This window comes from Charadrius vociferus, unplaced genomic scaffold (assembly GCF_000708025.1).
Source record: "Charadrius vociferus isolate BGI_N301 unplaced genomic scaffold, ASM70802v2 scaffold650, whole genome shotgun sequence".
NCBI classification, from domain to species: domain Eukaryota; kingdom Metazoa; phylum Chordata; class Aves; order Charadriiformes; family Charadriidae; genus Charadrius; species Charadrius vociferus.
In genome coordinates this window covers 2,752,265-2,775,046 of record NW_009646736.1, presented here as the reverse complement: position 1 = coordinate 2,775,046, position 22,782 = coordinate 2,752,265, and the positions used below count along the sequence as shown (strand labels likewise).

Genomic DNA, 22,782 nt, shown 5'->3' with positions numbered 1-22,782 from the left:
ATGCACACGTAGTCCTTCAGAGATCTTAACCCAGGGAAAGATGGACAGAGAGTGAGTAAGATGTCTACACCACAGCGATCGTCAGGCAGCAAAAGCGTGGGAAGGGAGGGCGAGCACACCTGGTACCAGAAAGCTTGAGTAGAGATGAACTGTGGGCACACTGACAGCAGTCTCTCAGGGAGGAGGGGGCTGCTTCTTCAGGCATCACAAATTCCAGCCATGGCTCCCAGAAAGACATCTGTCATCCTAGAGAAGGCGAGGGCAGGATTCACTGCTCAGTGCTGGTCACGTCCGAATGATAGATGGGCACTAGAAGGAACAGCCCTCCTAAGGAAACTGACCTGTTGTTGGAGGCTTTTTGGAGCACATCAGATCAATGCACGTCTGCTCCATCCAGCAAATATTTACTCAGCTTTGGAGCTTTGGTTCATTAGGAGTCCACTCCTCAGGAGCCAGGGTATTTCCACCCTTTTCTTTAAAGACCTTCAACTTGCTAAGATCTTTTCTTTCCAAAGTTTTAACTCTTTCCCAAAAGCCCAACCACATTTCTTCTGAGGATGCTGCAACTCAGCAAGCACACAACGTGTCCAGTGCCTTTGTGGACCCATCACTGCTGTTCCCGGGGCACGGCAGCGCTGAACTGACCCAGCTGCAGTTAACCCAGGCTGCCATACAAGTCTGCGCGTGTCCTCTCAGAGTACAGAACTGATGCAACATTCAGGCACCAAAATTGCTTAAAGCAAACCAAACACTTCTCAATAAAACCAGATCTGCAAAATCCGTGTGCAAATACAAAGCACTTACAAATACAAAATTTATCTTGTAAAAAAAAAAAAATAATGCAGTAATGTACTATAATTCTCTTCACACACACCATAATCTCAAAGACCTAGGTTTTTTAACTGAAAAAGAGGATACACCTTCTCTCAAATTTAGGCACTTGGTTTGAACGCAAAGCGTCCTCTTAACCTGCTGCACCCCAGAGCTGTGCCGACACTGCCGTGACAAATACTGTCACACTGCGGCACAGCTTTCTACACACTTCCCCACACCTATCAGCGGAGCAGGAAAAGGCGATATAACAAGTATGCTTTCCTTGGTGAAGTTACAGAACTAGACTGAACAAACTGGGCTCTCCTTCCTTCTGTGGAAGTGCTTGGCGTATGACCATTTTTATTTTGCACAAGATAGAAAGCTCGCATGATTCCGCCACTAGTTTCCTTTGTACACTTGTCCTGTCCTGTGCCTGCCATCTCCTCTGAAGCAGGAACTACCGAATAAAGCTGCTTCATCTTCCAAACTGACAATCCAAAGCACAGCTTGTCCAAAAAAAAGTCACATCATTCAGTGCTTCCCCCCACCCAACATATACGTGGACATGGAAAACTCAACACGCTGCTCTTCCTCCAAACAGAGGGTTTGCTCTGCTCCATAACTTGGACAAACCACCTTTGCCGATATCCTATTCGGGGCAGAAAGCTCCTATTTATTCTTGAATTCACATGTAAACAGCTTATAATAGCTGAAAACATACACCTTCATTTCTACGGAAGAGCAGCGGGGTTTTTTGCTATTCAGAGAACAACCTGACGTCATGTTTAATACATGCTGGTAAGACTCTCAACTTCTAATCACAGACTCCTCGGGTTTTTACTTTTCCTGCTCGTGATCTCATGCCAGGGCAATCTCCTCTGCTCAAGCTATGGGTAGGTACCACGGTGGTAAGAACACGTGTGTTGAGTTTCTCACTAGCATTTCTGGTACGGATGAACCTAAAAGGACAACTCAAGACAGCTCACAGCATCGAGGCTCACACCTTAAGGATTTTTTTTTTCCCAAGAGTAAGATAAAAATCAATAAATCATCTAATAATCCCTTCTTAAAATTATTCCTTACACAAGGATAATTACAGATTGCAAAATACCGATTGCAAGAAAGACATCTTTCAGCATACACTGTTTTTTTCCACAAGATTTGGAATTACAAATTGTAATTTGCTACTCGAAGATGAGCGATTTATGCTCAGGGATCCCATAATTTCTTTTGTGTTCTTCAAATAATTTTCTTAGTTTCTGTAGGTACAATGCATGTAGCTGTTCAATCTCTTCAGTGGTGGGGTTCAAGTTCCGTTTTACAGGGATGGGGCTTCCCACTGTAAATCAAAGACAACAGCAGCATTAGCTTCATCGACATCTCGTTTTAAGCAGAATTGCTCTCCCTCCTGTAAAGCTCCACCACAGCTCCCAGCGAGGTGGCAGAACCACAGCACAGTTCTCTCGCCCTGGGGCCTGATCCTGCCTGTCACAAACCTGAGCCCTGGCTCTGCTTCTCCACTTCCTTTTGCTCAAGTTCAGATCAAACGAATGTAAGACCCCCATCATTTCAGTTTGGCAGCAAAAGAGCAAATGAGGAGGGGGTTAAAATCTAACTTCAGTAGTACTGTACGCTTCAGAGTACTGTACTCTTCAACATACAATCCCATGGCTATGTGCTGTCTTGCCATCGGGTTAGTACTCCGCAAGTTCAAAACAGCATTTAAAAAACGTACCTTCTCACCATCTTCTGCTCTGATCTGAACACTAAAGGTATCCAATGTGAGGGACATGCCTAAGAGGACAGTGATGCCCTCAACCACACAGCTACATGAACAGGATTGAAGGAAATCCAGATTTATTCAAAACGGGTATCACTGCACCAGCAGTGTTGTTGGCTACCTCAGCCTAGGGAGCGGTAGCACGCAAAACCCCCAAACCCTGTAAGGTGTCTCTGAACCATCCATTGCCCACAAGTCTCATCCCAGGCGAAGCGTTCTCCAGGCACGAGGCACTGCGCAAAGCCAGAGCGAGAGCAAGAGGGAGCAGGGGAGGCAATTCCCCAGAACTCCAGAGGGCAGCCTCCTCCTCTACAAAAAGCTATGGCTAAAACGTGTGCGATATGCTAAGGGAAGCTTCCCATGATCTCAGTCTTCCTTGTGTTGTTCTATCACTACGGGGTTTGACAGCTGCTATTGCACTGGAGGCACTGAGAGCTTAATAGACCCGACCAAGATTACAGAGGAAGTCTAGAGAAGCAGAGAGTTAAAAGCACCCCCCAGGAGCTTTCACAGAGGCACCTGAAAATCCCTTTCAGCAGATGATGCCACTTTGAATTGGATGGTGTTGACTAAAGGGAAGGGAAGTCTAGCCAGACCCACAAGGGGCTGATTCTGCATTTTCCTGCTGCAACTTCAGCTGCCAACAGCTCTCGGGCCCTACGCAGTGCTGAAATTCAGACTTTACGTGGCTGGGGGTGGGAACCCAGCCCTGGATTAAGCAATGCCGATATACATCCAATAGAGAACTCCAGAAGCACAACTGGGAACGCCGAACAACCCCCAAGCCCTTCTGCAGCAGCCTCTTCTCCTAGGAGCGGAGACTTCTTGTGGAATTGGAAACTACACTCATCTCTCTCATTTCTGTGCAGCTTTAAGCAACCTGCTTAATTTAATATTTTAAAGTCGACTCAGTTTCTGAAAAACAGTAATAATTTTCAGGAAAAACAAAAGTACTTCCCTTGTTAAGCCCCAAACAGCCTTGATGAACCCTGGTTTTGCTGAATTGCACCTCCTTGCTTCTGAGCCAGGAGGAAACTCGCCAATACCTGGCCACGTTGTCCAGATGGCTAACTGGCTCGGGTGGAGCTCAACGTGACTCTGCAGCTTTCGGGAGCTGAGCTAACACTTTCAAAGCCGTGTTGAGCCATACCGAGACCCTCCCCAAGAATCAAGGGACATGGTGACAGTTTTCAAACATGAGGAAAACAGAGACACCAAAGGTAAGGGATTTCTTGAGATCACGCAACAAATTCTGTTGCAAGACTCTGGTCTTGCTGATCTGAAGCACTCCCGCACTGTAGCCACAGACCACCTCTGGCCTTGCTGTAAATATTACAATGATGATTTGCCTCGAAGTGAAAGACATTTTAAGCTTTGGAACAGTCTCAATGTCATCAGCCCAAGGAACACTGCAGGAAATACATTGCTCTCATTACAGTGCTTTGGAAACTTTTTGGCTTTTAAATAAGTGACCTTTTTAGCCTGCCTCTGCACAATGTGGGCTTCAAAAATTAAATCTTTTCTAAAACATTTAACCGTATGCACTGGTAAGATACAGAGCTGCATGAAATTTTCATAAAAAGAGCTACATTTTTGTCTTAAACATTTTTATTTGATCCATGCTAAAAATCAAATCATCCCTCCATTAAAGGGACGGCCTTAAGTGTCCCTTGTGGAATACCAGAAAAGCTGAATGTACTTTTCTGTAGAAATAGGCTTCATTAGTTCACTCAGCTCAGAATCTAAAAATGATTTATCCAAAATGCATAAGCAGCCAGCTAGTCCCTTCTCATGATGCCCAGCACAACTTTTTTTAAAGGTGTGGTTGTCAATAGCACTAGTTAAAGCCATTAAAAATCAAAAGACGTTCAGTCCCACACTTCAGTAAGAGTAGACAACCAGGGATGAAGTCTTTTGGGGAAAAAAAAACTCTCTTCCAAACTGCCTGTCAACATGGCATGTGTGCTCTCAATTAAACACGAATGGATCTTTCCATGGGGAAGAAAAAGCCCAAAAGGGAAACACTCCAGGAAGCTGCAATGCCACCTAAGCAGCCGTGAGTACCGGGGCAGGACCGCACCAGCTCCTTCCAGCAGCCTTGCTCTGGAGCACCGCTGTGGTTGCCATGAATCAGCTGAGACACCCGACTGCTGCTTCTCTGCAGGGCTAAGAAATGACGGTGCTGGGCATCCTAACTGCGGCATCCAGAATCTGCAGCAACAGCTGCAGAGCCGTGGCAGATTCTGGTACGGACTGGATCACCTCTTGGGTTTCCTTGAGGATTGCTGAGGATAGAGGCCTGTGAATAACTGCGAACGAAGAATAAGATTTGGCCCAGACAGAAAGGGGAAAGGGAGAAAAGATTTGTCCCATTTAACTGGGGAAGGACACGAGTTTTTTTAAAAAAGGAAATATTCATTTTAAACCTCAAATACTTGCTTTACATGCACAGTAACCAACCGTTTCTCTTAGAACAGCTTTATAAATTTACACAGATATTAGTAGCACACTTAGGCACTTCTAAACATTTGCAAAAGCGTTAGAAAAGGCACAGGGAACTTACCGACAGTATGAATAGGTTGCCTGTAAGGTATTAAGCCAAAACTGTACTGAAATACTCCTCTAGCATGAAACAGCGGTAAAGCAAAGCCCATTATCTTCTGCAACTTCTCCTGTACGTTTCTGAGCCATGAACCTTTGGGGTTTGCAACTTGCTTGAATAGTTCATTTTCACCAAAGGAAAACACAGGGACCAGATGAGCTCTGCAAAACAACAAACACACTGAGAATCCCACGTCAGCCTGCACTTGCACCGTGGTTCCCATCAGCAGCGTGGAAATGGTTTCACAATAACCAGCACAGAAAGCTTCGGCAGCTCTAGACTTCATCAGCAACAGGCATTTAACTCTCCTGATACGCAGCTGCTTTGAGGTTTTGGGGTTTAAAAAACCCCCCACAAGTAACTGGCATGTAACTAACAACCAGCTTTTGGGCAGCATTTAGCTGGTCGCTACCCATCACAACTTTTTATGACTGTTCATAATCATAAAACCAAATAATTGTATATATTATGATCAGCAAGTCCACCACTGCCTTTTCTCCCCTGGCAAGCAAAGAAGCCTCATTGTTAACCTTATAATGCTCCCAGCTGGGTGGCATCAAAACCAGATCTTGGCTTTCCTCTGCCTGTTGACCGGGGTAATGCACGCACTTGATTTCAGCACAAAAACCGTGACACAAACCAGACATCCTTACAGACACGAGTGCAACGCCAAATTCCTCTGCTGTCAAATTCCCAGTGAAATCCCGCTTCCTCCAGACTTCTTTGAAAACACGAGCCTTAATCCATTATTACCAGAGGTCAAAACCTACCCACAGAAATTATACTCGCTCGCTCTGGCTCCTGCACAGCCTAATGAATTCTCATTCAGTTCATGAATTGGCTCGGGAGGAAAGGCACTGACTAGCCCCTGGACAAACTACTTAGGCGGATGGAAGCAGCGCAGTTGTCTCCATCAGGCAAAACTACCGCTGTATTTAAAACCTTGACTGCAGTATGCTTTTTGATTGATGCTTAGGTTCATTAAATGGGATTCTACAGAGTTTAAAGAAAAAAGAGCAGGGTAATCCTAAGCAGTGTCTGAAGGATACAGAGGTGGTTTATTTGCTTTACTTAGGTCTTAGTTTCCATATCTTAGCTCCATTCAGCCCACACTATCTTTCCGAAAAACTTCACTGTAAAATGGCGGCATTGCTGTAATGTTGTCGGGATGAATTCCTGCAGAGCTCCGAATGCCTGAGGAGGAAGCACCGAGGACAGAGCTGGCTGGAAAGTACTGTGGACAATCAAAACCCACCTGTATGGAAGAAACAACTGCTTCTACAGCTTCTCAAGCCTGACGACCCCCAAAAGCTATCATTCCCACTCACAATTCTGCCTGGTGTCTGCTCAAAGGTTCTTTCTCAAATAGAGCATATATCACCCAGCCACCTGTAAAGGAAATATCGGAAAGCCTGGGACATACTGTGGCTGTGTAAATACTCCACGTTTTACTACAACACTACGACAAACAGGAACATCTTGTGGTGCAATAGCACCCTGAGACTGTGGGATTTGTTTTAATCTGGTGAAGGCTTTTGCAAGATGCTATGTAGGAGGTTGAGACAGAGAAATAAGTAACTTACGATTGTGAAACTAAAGATAAGTTAGCTGATTCATCATTTCTTTCACGTCTTTAGGATTTCTTCACTTTGCATCAGATAGCTGTACTACCTCGGACCAAAAAATCTCTTCCAGAAGTGCAGAGGATTTTTGCTGACAAATTCAGACCACATTTGATAAGTTCACAGCTGAGGAACCACAGCTTCTCTGTGCCAGCAGTCCAGGAGCCAGGGCCAGAGAGTACAGGTCCCCACATTGCCCCTGGTCTGCACATTGCCCCTTCCTCTCTTGCTATTTGGTGCTGCAGATGCCAAGCACCAGAAACACATGCAGCCACTGATGGCAGGTGCTTCTTCTCACCTGGTGCCACAAGCCTCCCTCGCCCTTCCATTTCCATAGGAGTTGGAAGCTTGTTTCACATTTTGTTAGTTGTTAGAAACAAAATGTTAAAACCAGAAGCAACTACGGGATGTAGAGTCTTTGGACAAGAGCTCAGGGCTGCCAACGGTGCTACAAGAGCTGTAACGGCTGGAGTTATACTGTCCTACTGTCCCACAGCTCTACTGTATAGAAATGAAGTCAGGATTCCTGTGCTTCACATAAAAGTGTTTTTTCTTGCTGGTCCTCAGACCCAGGATGACTTGTAGCCTGGTGGTTAAGGTGACCATGTGTGAGGTGTAGGTCTCAAGTCACTCAGGCAGAGACAGGCGTTATCACCCTGGTGGAGGGCTCTAGACAACTAAGCATCTGTCTTAAAGAGAAGGACCATCATTTGAAACAAAGGACTTCATTAGGCAAGAAGTGGCCATTCCTGTGTTTTGTAAGTGTCCTGATCTTCTTGTTGTGTGTTGGGGATGCTTTTGAATCAAGGCACAGGTGTATCTAGTTTCTCAATCCAAGTCAGTTTAGATGAGTGATAAACACCAACCTTTGTGATCTGACAGATCAGACATTTATGGACATGCTCAAAAAAAAAAAGCGCACCTAAATATTCTTCTAAACTTTATGGTTAAAAAATGAAAGCTACTGATAGTGTTGAGGATCCCACCGGAGCAGAGATTCATTTAGGCACTAAAGTCCTAATTTAAATACACAAGTGTTGTTTCTGGGTGCAAATTAGACTAAAATGTTACTTGCTATGGGAGAAAAGGTCCTTTACGAGACTCCTAGCGATATGTAAAAGAAACCCTCTTGGAATTTTGACACAGAATAGTTTCTAGAAAAAAACAGACCTTCGCATCCTGTGTGAAAACAGAGAGCTCTTCTTCTCAGACCACCTTTTTTCCAATTAATATCTTAAAAAACTGTCACAGATTTCAAGACTAGTATTTTTTTTTTCCTCATTGCTTCGCATGTCATCCTGGGAGCTGTTCAGAAAGTTGTTGCAGGAACAAGTCATTGATTCAAGTATTTCCAGTATACAACACATCTAGACCAGTCCAGCACAAATATAATAGCTTAATCTGTGTAAATCACTCAAAAGATATTAATACCATCTCTGTTTAGTTACACACTGACGGCTGTTTGATAGTAAGAAGTAAGCTTGTTTTTCTTGAGATTTGCACCAAAAATGCCCAGAAACTTACTTTTGCAAATAATACTCTTCAAAAGAAAGTCTTTAGAATAAGGTGAAAACAAATCTTCCCAGACCAACATTTTCAGTGATTTAATAAAACAGGGCCTATCTTCCTAATATTTTTTTTTTGTTTGCTTCAAATTATAACAAAATTCTATCTTAATGTAACTTCAATTTACAGAACAGAAAACGATGTCTGCTCCACTCAGCAATAACAGCCAAGGTTTACTAATATTGTTTCATAATTCTTACTCTTTGTTAGTACAAAAAGCAACTGAAACATAACACCAAGATATGCTAATAACACCTACTGCTTACAAATTATGAAAGCCAAAAGGAGTTTTCAACACTCCCAGATAGGATCTAGGTGGACAGACTGGCTCCTGTGTCAGACATCTGCATGTTCTTAGTCAAGTAACTCTTTCAAATTCTAATTATATGAGTTTACTATATATAATATGAACTATATTTAAGAATCAATCTGTATTCAAAGCACGCTTACTACAGCAGCGGAGATGGGAAACCTACCCATGTTTCAAGGCCATCTTAATAAAGCCCTTCCTCTTGAGGATGTTCAAAGTTAAACTTCCAGGATGCGCGTTCAGAGATTCCTCCGCTCCTCCGATCACAATGATGGACGCATGGCCGCCTCCTTCGTTATTCAACACGTACGAGACACTCTCCTTGGATGCAGAAACCATTCCTTCAGGAGCAAACATTTGAAGAGTGACCACTGGATCTTCACGTTGCAAGTACAGTGGAATTTTAGAAATATTTTAAAAAATCTAAATGATGTTTCAAAATGATTACAGCACAAGTCAGGGTTCAAAGATTTGGGTTCAACCCCCTCATTCCGCAATAGATTTGGTCTTAGGCAAGTCCTTTAATTTCACACTGATGAGCTAAATGCCGTTCACCTACCACAGGAGTTTTGAGCCCTTCAGGGAAGAGTGTGCTCTTCTGCCAACTTAACTCTGCCCCACAGAGATTCTGTGCCCGAGAACGGAAGAGTTGAACGGCAGCGGATACTGCTGGGAGGCAGCAGCTAAGGCTGGTGCACATAAACACAGGCACAGAGGGTTTAACAGAATGAATAGGGGACTTGTTAACTCAAACACGGGTCTACCGTGCCAAGCTGATCCCCTTCGTTCTTTTCAATGCTATAAAGCAGCAGCTCCATCTCAGGCAACAGCACGACAGCAGCAGAAGCAGCAGCAAAGGCTCACTTGTACCACTCCCAATGACTGCATCAGCTCATTCTCTAGTAACCAGGGCCTGGCACTCAATCTAATTAGGCTAAAATAGCAGAATACATGAAGCTTTCCCCGTACTGCTGCTGATTGCAATAGCTCTAATCAGAGGGACGCTGCTGTAAGAGCCTTTAACCTCAACTTAGACCTTGCTCTGAACTTGGCGCTTTGAAAACTCCCTTTTCTAACAGATACACATCTAAGCCCTCCAGAGTTCCTTTGTGCCAGAAGTTTTCCTTCAAAGGCTCATAGTGGTACCATTTAGCCAGAAGACACATTTAATTACACTGTGTTGAATTAACATAGTCTAGAGATCAAGTCTAGTTTGCGTTGTTGTTGGGTTTTTTTGGTTGGTTTTCGGGGTTTTTTTGTTGTTTGGGTTTGTTTGTTTGGGGGGTTTGGTTTTTTGTTTGTTTGTTTGTTTGTTTGGGTTGTTTTGTGTTTTGTTTTGTTTTTTTTACAGGGCTAGTATCAAGGTGTGCTCCTTTGGGTGCTAAGCACAGACTGCATCTCCTGTTACCTGGTTTTTTTCCTGTTAGGGACATCACAACGTGGATTATGAAAATCTCACAAGAAAGAGAAGATGACTGTGGTCTAGTTTTGAGAGCTGGCCACCAAGAGGAATAGCTTGCTACTGGAGGAACCTCAGACCTCTGTAAAAAGCTACCGCCATTTGCCATACATGTCTTCACAGCCGCTGTTACTCTGAAAACTGCAGCTGACCCGAGACTCACAAATAATTCAAGGGATGCTTGTTCACCAGTTGGCATGCGTTTTCTCTGGAGGAGAAAGCAAGAGCCACTCTCTTTCCACAGGATGAATTCCTCTCCCTGCTGCGGGCCAGACGTCAGCCCGTGCGCAGGGCGCTGCTCCCCGCTGGCTCACGCGGCGCCCCGCCACTGCCGCAACCGCTCCTGCCCACCAGGGCAGCGGCAGCCCGGCACCTTCGGAGACCGGGAGATGCAACAACGTGCTAGGAGCGTGGCTTTCAGTACATGGAAGGTTTTGCAAGTGTGTTACGATTTGACTGATAACCTGAATTATACCGAAGGTACATCTGGTTTATCAGCTACATACCTGTGAACAAACAAGCTATAATTCTTTAGCATGCTTTTTACTCAAGTTATTTCTCGTCTAGCAGGTAAATACTTGTTCCTATGGGCCAAAAACATGTAAAGCTGACTTCCAGGCTAGGCAATGTTTAAAATTGCCATCTTCCACCACTGCCAATTCCTCAACTTTGCAAGCCTGAAAGAATCCCCTCAGAAATAACATTCTCTGGTATGTTGAATTATAATATCAGAATTATATATCCATGTAATCAGAACAACTTCTTAGGCATGTTTCTATGAATGGAGCAGTTGAATAGCGTCTGTGTTGCGGTCAGGAATAAGAGCTAGATCTCCGTCTCCCAAACCTAGTCTCGTGCACCAGACCGTACTTACTCAAATGCTATAGTTTAATGAATTTAAGTAAAATAACTCCTGTATTAAACCACTGTTTAATACAGTGTTTAATGTGGGGGAATACTAGTGCTGATTTAATTATACATTCTTCTGTTCCTCAGAATTTATTGCTTGTTATTTTTGTCTTTTCTTACTGCAGTACCGGTCATGAATATCACCACTTTATGACAAGTGCTACTCAGAAGAGAGGAAAAAGTGCTTCCTGTCTTTAGAGTTTACATCTCCATTGAAATTACACAGATTTGCCATATGGGACCTCAGTCAGAAGTAGGTAACTAATTTATGACACGGAAGATATTTGTAATGAGTAGGACTTTAAGCCTTTCAGGTAAGAGATTATCCTCAATTTGTTTTACAAGTGTCTATGCAATAACTAAATAATGCTATAAATTAATATGCCCTTCTTTTCTTGTAAATAGCTGGTCCTCAGTGCTGCTGTCTCATAGTTCAAGGGAAAAGCAGCATTTTTTTTTCAGAAAGAAAAAAAGCTTAGTGATATAGTTTATCAAAACTATTAATAAAATCTTTCAAGTTGTTTTGCAACAACAGTTCATCATAAAACAGAGGTTTAATTTAGCACCGATGCTGATCCTTCTGAAACGAAATTGCTTACCATTTATAGGTACAGGAGTAGACCCCACATTTGAAGCAGAAGCTATAATACAGAGCAAGAGCTGACACATTCTGCTTTTACCTACCAGCGCTCATTATGTATTCTCTGAAGAAGGGACAACCGAACCAGATGGGCATGATATGAAGATATGGAGTAAGCCCAGGAAATAAATTTTTGAAACTTGGACCGGTGCAGAAGTTTCCGAAGGCTCCAGCTACCAGGACCCCATGAGGGTGAAAGCCAAGTAAGTAGTTGTGATTTGGACTCAGCTCTGAAGTTTTTACAAGCTGAAAAAACAGAGACAGTGAAGGACATTATAATACTTACCTCAGAAGGATTTTCAAAAACAAGTACAGAGATTGCACATTGGCAGGACACAGAACTGATGACTATTCATTTCCTTCTGAGCACTTTAAACTACTGTCCCATTTTACAGCTGAACAAAGGTTAAACAGATGCGTCTCAAGTTATGTCTAGCATTTACCATGCTGAGGCACTATTTTGTGGCCCAACAACCCAAGTAGAAAATCAGACCCTGCCCCTTTTTGTCACTAAATCTCAGACTTCCCGTGTTTTAAAAAGAAGTTAAATTCACCCTGGAGGAAGTATGAGGATTTTACCAAAGATGAGTCTTCGACTTATGAGTTTGTCCACCCTCACAGCTATTCAAGCTGTCTCTGTTCCAATGTTTACAGTTCTGTGAGAAACCTTTTACTCACGTGAATGGGAAAGTATTCCCTAAAGTACTTCCAAACAGTCCAGCTTCTGACCCACTGGGACCGTCTGCCCCCTGTGCATGGCGTTTCCCAGTCGAGGTAGAGCCACAGCAGGTACAGAACAGCAAGGAACCAGAAGTTGCCCAGGATCAGGATCACGAAGAATCCACAGCAAAACTCCGCTACAAGAGACAAAAAAAAGGAACACGTAGCGAGCATTAATCACACCTGTCTCCTTTTAAGACCTTGAATTCCCAGCCTTGATGCTTTTATTACAGATGCTACTCAAAATGCATACAAATTGAAGTTAGCTTATTCCACGTTGCGTGAATGTTGTTACACTGAGGGTGAAACACCTACAAGGGTTTATCACCTCAGTCTATATTTCTCATTGTACTGCACAACTGGACAAATAAGCCTAGGATGATGCTGGTTTACTTCAATAAAACAAAAGCACAAGCTAAGAACCAACACACTTGTCTTCTCCCCACGGTGAGGATGAACACCAGTGTTTGGTAGAGAGCATCTGGTTTACCTAAGGCAGGATAAAATCAGGCAGTAAGAGCTAACAAAGGTGTGATGCTCCAGTGAGCGAGAAGGGAGGAGAGCTAGGGAAGGAAAGAGGGAAAAGGAGCCACAGCAAGGTCTCTTTTCTATTGGGAGTCTCTTTTCTATTGGGAGTGGTGTCAGGCAATCAATTTTCAATTTTTTCTTAATTTCTCTACCTATAAAATAGGGATGGCGGTTCTACCACCTGTGAAAAGCGCTCTGTGACTGGCCAAGGAGATGCGCTAGACAAGACCAAAACATTAAGAGGTTTCATTTCAGCTTCTAAACATGTCACTGTACGTGGAAACTCACCACTGCTATGGGAAAAGAACAGCAGTTTTAAGTGCTGATACTTTCAGACCCAGGTTAGTAAGAATTGTAACATCCTACCACAAGAACATTACACACAATTCAAAAAGCCAGAAAAAGTTGTTTGATTAAACAGAATGTGTTACTTTGGGGCTCAACCCTGAAATAATTATTCAGGCAAACTCCCTATGGAGGCATCACCTCTGTAGGATTTGCCGAATTTTGCACTCTGGCAGCAATTCAAGCAGCTATGGAGGGAGCCGGCTGCAGCGGGACAGCAGTCCCTGCTGCTCCCTGCCCCGCCGTACGTCCTGCAGCCGCCGGCGCGCTCCCACCTCTCCTGCGCAAAACACAGCAGCATCACCTACCAGGGTCACTCGGCAGGTGCTGAACTCCAGGCTCGCAAGGGAGCTAGGGCTTTAGCATCAGGTATTTATACAACGGCAAGCAAAACAGGACCCGGTCCTCACTGGAAGCCTCAATAGGCGGAGTTGTATGAAACGGGCGTTTTTCTGTGATATTTTACAAAGCAGAAGTAGCGCTTTGTATGTCCCACCATTGACTGGCTTTCATGAGGGCAATGTCCTGTTAGGTCCTACAAGGAGTTACGCCGGTGAAACATACTGAGCTAAATACATAAGTAAATAGAGAAAGAGTAGAAAACTAACAGAAGTACATCAGGGAATAATTTGGCTAACACAACGTAAATGTTGCCAGAACTGAAAACTCTGAAATAAGCAGATGGACCAACAGTAAAAACCACTCATCCTCGTTAAGATCAGCTTCATTCAAGAGAGAGATTACGCGGGCATTGAAAACTCACAGCAGATTCCCTGTATCAAGCAGGTTTCGAGCTGCTGAAACTCAGAGCTTAACGTGGCCTACGAGCACTCTTGTGTTTCCCCCAACCTGAATACTTATTTCTTCTGAACTTCAGCCAACTTTCCCCTGTGCTTAGTTTGACTGTGCCTTCAGAGCAGAAATAAATACATTGTCATGGGATAAGCGAGAACTACTGCAGAACCCAGAAGCAGACAGAGTGAGCAAAGCTGCTGGTGAGACTGAGTAGGAAAGCCAGGGATGAACATTCCCGTTTCTGGCAGGGAACAAGCAGAAAAATAGGGGATTGCATTTGCTCCAAGGAAGGGAGAAGGGAACAACCGTAAACAAAACCAGAAGCAGGATCAAATCCACTGCTTTAAAGGATACTTTTTTGTTCAGTACCATCAGTACAGAGCTCATTGCTTACGGTTTAAACAGGCAACCCTGGTCTTGCACAGAGAAGCACCTCAGTCAGACCTCTAGAAAAACACCACAGCTAACTGAGGCCCACAGACCTCCAAAGCCAATGTGGGAAACTCCCAAAAGCCGCACCAAGTTCTGAGGAACGTCGTTAACGCAGGACAAGTAACACAGGTGTAAGATGATGCTCAATTCCAGTGCTCCAGAGGGAGAACTCACTGGCAATCCCATACCAGCAACATTTCAAAATAGGGCACTGAAATATTTTGAGGAAAAGTCATTACCTGTTCTTTGAAGAAGAGATTCTGAAATCATAGAAGTGTCTAGGAATGCTAATCCGGACAGGATGCTAAGGTTCACAGTCTAAGTGTGAATCAGTATGAGAAGTTTTTTTAATTGCCATAAATCAATTAATTGCAAGTTGTTATGCAAAAATTGTTAAGTATTTATCTTTCCTACCCTTCCTTTCAGAAGGACTTTTGGCTCGGTGCAGAATCACATGGCTTTTTACGATCAGTTTCCCAGCCAAATACCTGAAAGGTGCTTTGGATTGAAGCATCCTTGCCATGACAGCTAATTAAATCAGCAGCGGTAAGTGCCAGATAGCACTATTTAATGCTATGCAGACAAACATACATGAGATCAACAAGCTCACTGCTTTGCTTTAGCTGGAACGCGTTCCTGCATGCATGTAAGGTACAGGGAGGTGAGCGTGCTGTCAGCACTTCCTAAGGGGAGTTCGGCATCTTGTAGGACAAAGCTGATTTATTATTGCATTTGCAATAACACACGCAAAGCAAATTCCTTTTACCATACCTCCTTATTATTTCAACGCGTTAACAGCCTGCAGGATGAGTTAAACACTGATGACTCAAAACCAATAAGCCTATAAACACAAGATCAGTTTTCTCCTTCAGAGAAGACAGTAAGTAAATAAATGGCAACCACTTTACCTAAATTCATAAACAAACTCCAGGCAACAGGTAAATAACTTGGAATTCGTCATTGTACTATACCATTGCCTCCTTGGATGTAGTTCCAGTGTATACTGCAAACATATTTTTTGGCTTGAACTTGAATTAAAGCTTTAAAAATATATCTGTAGTGTATTAGAACAGTGGGGCCAAAAGGGAAACAATATGAATTAAAAGACAAATCAGTGCCATGGGACTCTGAACATCTGGTTTGCTAGCCAACACTGTCAAGTCCTTTTTTCTCCATTTACAACGTGAATACTCATCTGTTGCAAGGAATGGATGAAAAATATATATATATAGTGTTAGCTAGCAGCACTGGCAGCCGTCCTGCCCAATGATGTTCAAACACCTGATGCTTCACTCATTACATAGGCTCCGAGTTTGCAGCGGTGGGCACCAAATTCATAAAAGGTTAAATATCACAGAGATAGGAAGTAGGAAACCACCTCACTGGGTGGGGAAATACGGGCGAGCCCAGTAATTGGAAGCTCTGAATGCATTTGCAGTTACTAAGGAGTCAAAAATATTTGAGTAATATCTACCATGAGGGCCACCAAAGCTAAGATTGTCCACTAGAAGAAAAAAGCCTCCTATTACTGGATGACGGTCTTAGCCACATGGTTTAGTTTTAGGTAGTCCCAAGGAGCAGGGAGTTGGACTTGATGATCCTTATGGCTCCCCTTCCAACTTGAGATACTCTATGATTTTATGATTCTGTTCTCAGAGCAGTCACAGACCATGTCCAGCCAGTGCAGGTCCATCCTCGGTGGCCAAGGTGCTTGTCTCAATCCAACGAGCACGGTTCGTAGTACCCCGCAAAGCCAAGCAAAGCAGCCCACACAGCTTTGGAACAGAACATTGGAGGAAACACACAAGGAGAATTGCACAGTGACATTTTCATCCCCAGTGAACATTTGCTCCTCTCTATTATCCCTCAACGTATCACTGATAAGTTGATTTTGCCATTATAAAAAAAAAAAAAAAAAAAAAAACCACACCCAAAACACATTTCCCCTGCTTAGTGGATTCTTTCATGAGGAAAAAAATAAATAAAATCAGCCTTAATTTCTGGAAATACTTTCTAAATTATTCATAAATGGTAAAGAAAGGGATAGAATTGTAAATGAAATAACGCATACAGCAAATGAACTCCAACAGTCCCCCTAAAGACCTGAGAAAACAGAAGGCACCTAAGAGGAGGCAATCTGCTAAGGCAACAGTAAGCAAGTTCATGCCTCTGCAGCTTTTACACTGAAAGCCTCTTAAAAAAAAAAAAAAATGGAGTCAATGTTAGTACTACCCCTTTTAGATCTTACTAGTCTGTGCAATTCTGTCAACATACAGATTTCCACCAGAACCAGGGGAACTTGCTGCTGCTTTCTACCCATAGCAGACAGGGACTCCCCAGGAAAAGTTATACCCTCTGCAAAGAACAAACCGGGACTTTATTTAAACTAACTGCACTGGAAATTTATTGAAGTCCACATGAATTTGGCAGCCAGCTCCAGGACTGAGGTAAGACGGAGGTCAGCACTTGCTGAATACCTATCAGTCTCTTGTAGCAGAGGTCCTTTCTCAGTTTACTGGTCACAACTGGGAGCCCCAGCCACAAGCATTCCTCCCAAAGCAGCTGTATTTCAACACTACTATGATAACAAATGCAAACCCTCAGATGCCAAGGTTTGGAGGCTGGTTTATAGGCTTGTTCACTCTGGAATTTGGTTCCAGTTCCCAAGCAAGCAGACCTTCCATTGACAAATACTGATAAAGTAGAGATAGGGAGCATTAGGCACTATTGACTTGTAGAGTGGTCTGGATACAGTAAATCCCCGAGTTACTAATTACCAAATCCGAAGACAGCATGCCGAATGCAGTCTACGTATTTCCTGTTTCTTTTATTTCTCCTTAGGCATCCGCTATCAGGTATGTTCGCATACAGGTCACCAAGCCAGGGCTTCTGGCCTGATGCGGCACAGCCATCCTTCTGTTCTTATTCTTCAGAGATACAAACAAATATGCACGGAGACACGGTTGAATTCCCTCCCTAAGATGTAGGTAACAGGCAGAATTCCTAGAAATACTAGTCAGTCAAGCATCAGCGAGTACCCTGTTATTCTCTGTGATTACACGCCAGTCCCTGCCCACGAGCCAGCCATCAGCTTCAGGAAGGGCTGACAAAAACAAGTAGAAATGCCAGCCAGCCTGCTAGGAAAGGCTCGTAGAGCTTGCTGAGTTTTCTTAAGTATCAAAAGAGAGTTTTCTCAAAGAGAGGCTTTGAGGAAGAATGAGACCGTTTTAGTTAGCCAGCTACAGCTGATGAATTAAATCAGCATGAGATAACAAAATATCGTCACGTTAGGGGAAAAGGTTATTTTCTGCTTTAGCACATTAGACTGACACCTGCTTTCTCAACACTTAAGTCACTTATTATTCCAGCAGCAATATCTTACTCTGTGGCAAAGGCTTCATCATTTCTGTTCTTTCGGGGAAGCCAGATCCACAACCCCAAACTGTCTGCAGCCAACTTCAATTAGCAGAGCACTTCATCCTACATGCTACATGCACAGAAGTTTAATCACTAGAGAACAGGATGTGCTTTAATATACACCAATGTCTTTACCACATTATTTTGTGGCTTCATGCATATTAAAGTATACCTTTTATTATGTACTGATTTTGTATTATTAAAATATTTTGTAAATAAACAGAGGGGTTCGTGCACAACAGTCACTTCCCAGTTCCCCAGGAAGAAGACCAGCGCACCACTGCTGGACCCAGAAAGTGAGCCACAGAAGATGCTCCATTCTCCCCTACCACCACCTTGTCTCAAAACAAGATCCTGGTATCCTTGTCATAGGGCTAAACTCTCTCTCTCATTCCCATCTCGCCTTGCCTGGACCAAGACACCACCACCCCATACAAGTTACCTAGTTCTGTATTTGATTTTCTACATGCTCAAATTCCACTGTCCCTTTTCACATCAATTGCACAGAAGTTGGCAGAGGAGAAGCTCACCCACTCACCTTCCGGCTTTATTTTCTCCAAAACACTGTCATTTGATTTGTGTACATTAGAGAGGAAGAAAAACAAAACGCTAAAGCATCTGCAACGCAGCACTTACCAAATGTCATTGATTTTTCTTTGTTTAAACTGTTTTGCCTTGAAACAAACCCTTTGGTCGACCTGCTGCCGAGGTACTGACCACCCCTGACACAACCTGAACCTCGCTCAGCGATGTGCAGTACTGAGACACACAGCTCACCCCTGCAGCACGCTTACCTACCAAGGGCAAATCACTGCTCCGTTCCTGTGCGAAAAACAGAAAACCTACGCTGGCTCCTAACAGGAGGATCTCAGACATACTATTAACTGCAGCAAAATTAACTCAGTCCAAGTTCTCAAGAAAAAGATTTCCAAGCTCAAAAGCAAAGATTTCATGCTAAACACCAGTGAGACCTGTTGCATTCACCGATGGCGACAATTTCTTTTGTGTATATGTACCGTCAAACCTACAGTACAAAAACAGGAGCCACGTAACCTCTTGCTCCCAGTTGGTCCAGCAGCACTCACAGGCTTGGAGATTTCATTTCTCGGGGTGACTTTCTGCCCGGGGTTGGGGTGGACAACAGCACAGAGAGCCCACAAGCAGATATCAGCACACAGCTTCGCAGGTGGACACAGCGTGGGTGCTGCACGAGGTTGGAACGGGGCCAGACCTGCCCCGGCACCGTCAGCCCCTGGCCAAGCTGATGAACCTCTAGTTAACAGTAATCACAGGCATAAAACTACACCTATCAAAATTGTCTGTTTCCACTTTTTTCCCCCGAAGTAGGTACTCTGAAATTGCAAAACTTGATATATTTGCTGTTTCAGCAGTGAAACGCTAATGACTTGAAATCATGCTTCAGCCTGAAGCTGTTTTGGATTTCTGCTTAACATGGCAAGAAACAGCATCACTTCAGCGTTTCCTATTTTTCAGTTTTCATAGCTTTAGTTTTCTGGACTCCAGGCTGATACCACTCTTATTTTAAAAGAAGGAATCCCATTTAAACCACTTTTCTTTTTCATGGAACTTTACCTAAGCTATTTTAGCCTGCTGTACTTTGAGTGTGTCAGAAAGGAAACCATACGGCAGTTTCAGCTGGCACAGGGTGGGAAACTGTTAGGTGGGCATTTCTCTCGTATAATCCAGCTCTTAAATACAGATCACAGTATCTCAGAACCCATTTTTGCTTCTGGTGTCGTGCCCCTGGGTAACTAACAGAAGAACCACTGCTACACTGAAAAGTTGTCTTTTCTGCTTGAGGGCGAGCTTTGGCAGCTTGCAGTACAGAGCAGGGAAGCAAAAGAACTTACACCCGGAATCTTAAAGAGGTTCCTTTTGTATGTAATGAAATTCTGTGCACATCTGTACAGCTTCTTTGAGGCAGAGGCATGTTTATTCTGTCTCCGCTCTACAGCGGAGGCAATGTATCTGCCGTGCAGACCCAGCCCAAGCCAGTAGGCTGTGCAAAGAAGCCGAACTTTCTTGTTTGTAGCATGCTACCGCAGCTGTTTGTTCAGTATTTCTTGACTGATTTGTTCTTTCTACAAGTGGTGACGAGATCCACAGTCTTCAACAACTATTGCATATATGTATTTCGGGCCAACTTGGGAGCAGCCTTCAGTCACACAAGCAAGAGGGCACTTTCAGTCATCAATTCCACGGTCTCGGAAAACCACGCAGCATTACGACAGAGCAAGCCCGGAGAGCAAGCGCCAAAGACCAACACAATGTGCTTTTAACCTTAAATTCAGCTACTCTTAAGGGTTTCAGCCAGGAAGATAAAACCCATGCTTGATTTTAAGAGTCTTCTATCCAAGTCATATTATGGATTCTAAGTTGTAATAGACTCACGTTTGCCTTAAGGTTTACTCTGGGTGCCAAGTCGTGTTTTCACATGTCACTCCCCAGATTTAAAGGACATTATTACCCAATTCAGCTTTTGTCTTTCAGGGCACTAATTTTTAGAGTTCTCTTATTTTATCTTTTAGTCCTATCGGTCCATTTTATTAAGCTACAGCACCTCGTCACATACCTAGATGGACAACTTTAGGAACTAAGCCAGTACTCCATTTATTCACTGCTCTAAACGGAATCCCTACATCTACAATATGAATCATTAGTTATTACATGGTGTTATCTGTTCATGTTTTCACATGCAGATATTTTTATATACGACAGACTGACTATACAGAAGATCTTGCTTAGTACAAATTAGTTCCAGCCATATACCAGCCCCCAAACACCACCTACCCCTCCAACCTACCCTCTGATAAATTCATACAGTATTTCACTTGTACTGGGGCATCCCCTGTACCATTTGAAAGTGTCACTTTTAAATTCAAGAGCTTACTAACAAATAATGTTTACATACTTTATCTGCTGAGCAGGAAAAAAAAAAAAAAAAAAGGCTGAAAAATCCAGACATAATGGCAATCCAGAACGTCAGAAACCAACCCAGTTTTCCCTTCTTTAAGTTATTTAGGATACAGCCATCTGAATTTTCCTGGAGCTAAGCGAAACTTTTTGGCCAGATCACTCCAACCGTCCTATGACTGAAAGGGTACGCCTACAAAATTACAAGGTCACCTTGGATAGCTCTAAAGATAAACAACCCCATGAAAGCACAAGCAGATTATTATTACTAGAAACAATTTGTCCACCAAAAATCAAGCATTCTTGCAAACAGTTCTTTTCACGATCATGTGCACTCACTACATTCAAGGTACCCAGCCATAAGGCCAACTCCTTGTTGATTTTCCTTGATATTTATTCCCAGGCAGCGCCAGCTGCGGAACACAGCTGCCTACGTCTCCCACTGAACTGCAGCAAGAGTGGATTTTCTGCAGCCCAATCACTTCTAGTAAGCAAAGAAGGACATGATTTTCTGCAGCAGCATTGTTACCAGCCAGGCTAGGATAAAAATTGTTTCCTGCCACTGAACTCCACTGCATTATCATTAGACTGGACTAATGGGATATGCCAAGATCTAATTCAATAACAGAAAAATAAAAGCACAGTAGTTTACAACGTAGCCCCAAACATGAACTGTTTATAGTCCAACCACATACAATTTAGAGGCAACATAAAACAGTCAAGTGCTAAGGATAAATCTGTGAAGGTGCTCCATACCCTCCATGCTTCCCCCACGTAGCCAAATCATTTGTGTGGGCTAACAACCTAAAAACAATTGTCTGAAAGACACGAGACCACCATCTGAATGATACTACACTTGCATGATATACAAGGAAGACACGCACACATTTCTTTTCTCCTTGTAAGTCCCAAAGCATACACATTCCCAGTAATGCACAGGTAGTCGGTCGCTCCACACCTCAGAACAGTTTTGTTCCACACAGACTATTCAATAACCCCCTGCCAATTTACACAATCCATGGATCTGGTCCCAGAGAATTAAGGCTTACCTTACCTTATCAAGTGACTCACTTTATCAAGTTCAAGATAACGACCCATGAGAATAAGATCTACTGCTGTGAATAGATGTTTAGTGATAGGAGTCTGTTAAGCTATTAGGAAATTTCACTACAGAGGAATAATCAGCTGAAAAAGTTTACCAAGTAAAATTGTTAGGAACACTTTCTTAAAGCAAGCAAGGACATTTTTCACAAATTTACATAAGTGGCTGCATTCAAGCCAGTGCACTGTTGGAATTTTCACCACCTAGTTAAATGAGAATTTTATTGAACTACAGAATACAAAGTTATTTTACAAAATCAGTCATGAAAACAGCCATTAGTCATGTACCAGCCTTCATGCTCACATTCAATAAAAGGTTGTTAGTTGTCGGAAACCTAGTGGGCAACTCCATGAGAAGATGTGGTCACTAGTTTTTTTAAGAAGATCATATTTAAAAAAAAAAAAACCCAAAAAAAAAAAAAAACCCCAAAACAAAAAAAAAAAAAAAAAAAAAAAAAAAAAGAGAGAGAGAGAAAAAGCCATCCAAAGTTTTCAGGGAAGAGAAGGCACCAGCCCAGAAGCGCAATGCTCTTGCCCGCCCGGGGATAGCCGGGGACCCGCTCGCCTCTCATCCCACGTGGAACCACAGGGTGACACAGACCGATGCCCACGGCTGACGCTGGTTAGGGAAAAAGCCGATTTTTCCCCTTTTCTCTCTGGGATAAGGGCAGGGAGGAGGAGGGCTGTTACCCAGCAGGAGGAAGGAGAAGATCCACTGCAGCACGGCGACCGTCTGCATCCTCCTCTTTAGGGGGATGTTGATGGGGGCGAACTCGACCTTCATGCTGCCGGCGGGAGAGCAGCCGGGG

At 43.4% G+C, this 22,782-nt stretch overlaps 1 protein-coding gene across 1 annotated transcript; it reads right to left on the bottom strand.

The window, feature by feature from the left end:
• Positions 1-1,988: 1,988 nt before the first annotated feature.
• MOGAT1 (monoacylglycerol O-acyltransferase 1) lies at positions 1,989-22,776 on the bottom strand. The gene is made up of 6 exons (XM_009889654.1): positions 22,664-22,776; positions 12,380-12,558; positions 11,746-11,947; positions 8,860-9,034; positions 5,157-5,356; positions 1,989-2,152 (listed from the first exon to the last, which is right to left on the bottom strand). The coding sequence occupies exons 1-6, from the start codon at positions 22,755-22,757 to the stop codon at positions 1,998-2,000; spliced, it is 1,005 nt and encodes a 334-aa protein (XP_009887956.1). The 5' UTR covers positions 22,758-22,776; the 3' UTR covers positions 1,989-1,997.
• Between the last annotated feature and the right edge of the window lie 6 nt (positions 22,777-22,782).

Excerpts from the sequence above, each read along its gene's own strand:
- MOGAT1 (XM_009889654.1), bottom strand. The coding sequence starts at position 22,757 with ATGAAGGTCGAGTTCGCCCCCATCAACATCCCCCTAAAGAGGAGGATG. Across the intron at positions 5,357-8,859 it reads AAGATGGCCTTGAAACATGG|AGCTCATCTGGTCCCTGTGT; the intron begins GTAGGTTTCCCA and ends GTTGTTTTGCAG. Across the intron at positions 2,153-5,156 it reads GCAACCTATTCATACTGTCG|TGGGAAGCCCCATCCCTGTA; the intron begins GTAAGTTCCCTG and ends TTTGATTTACAG.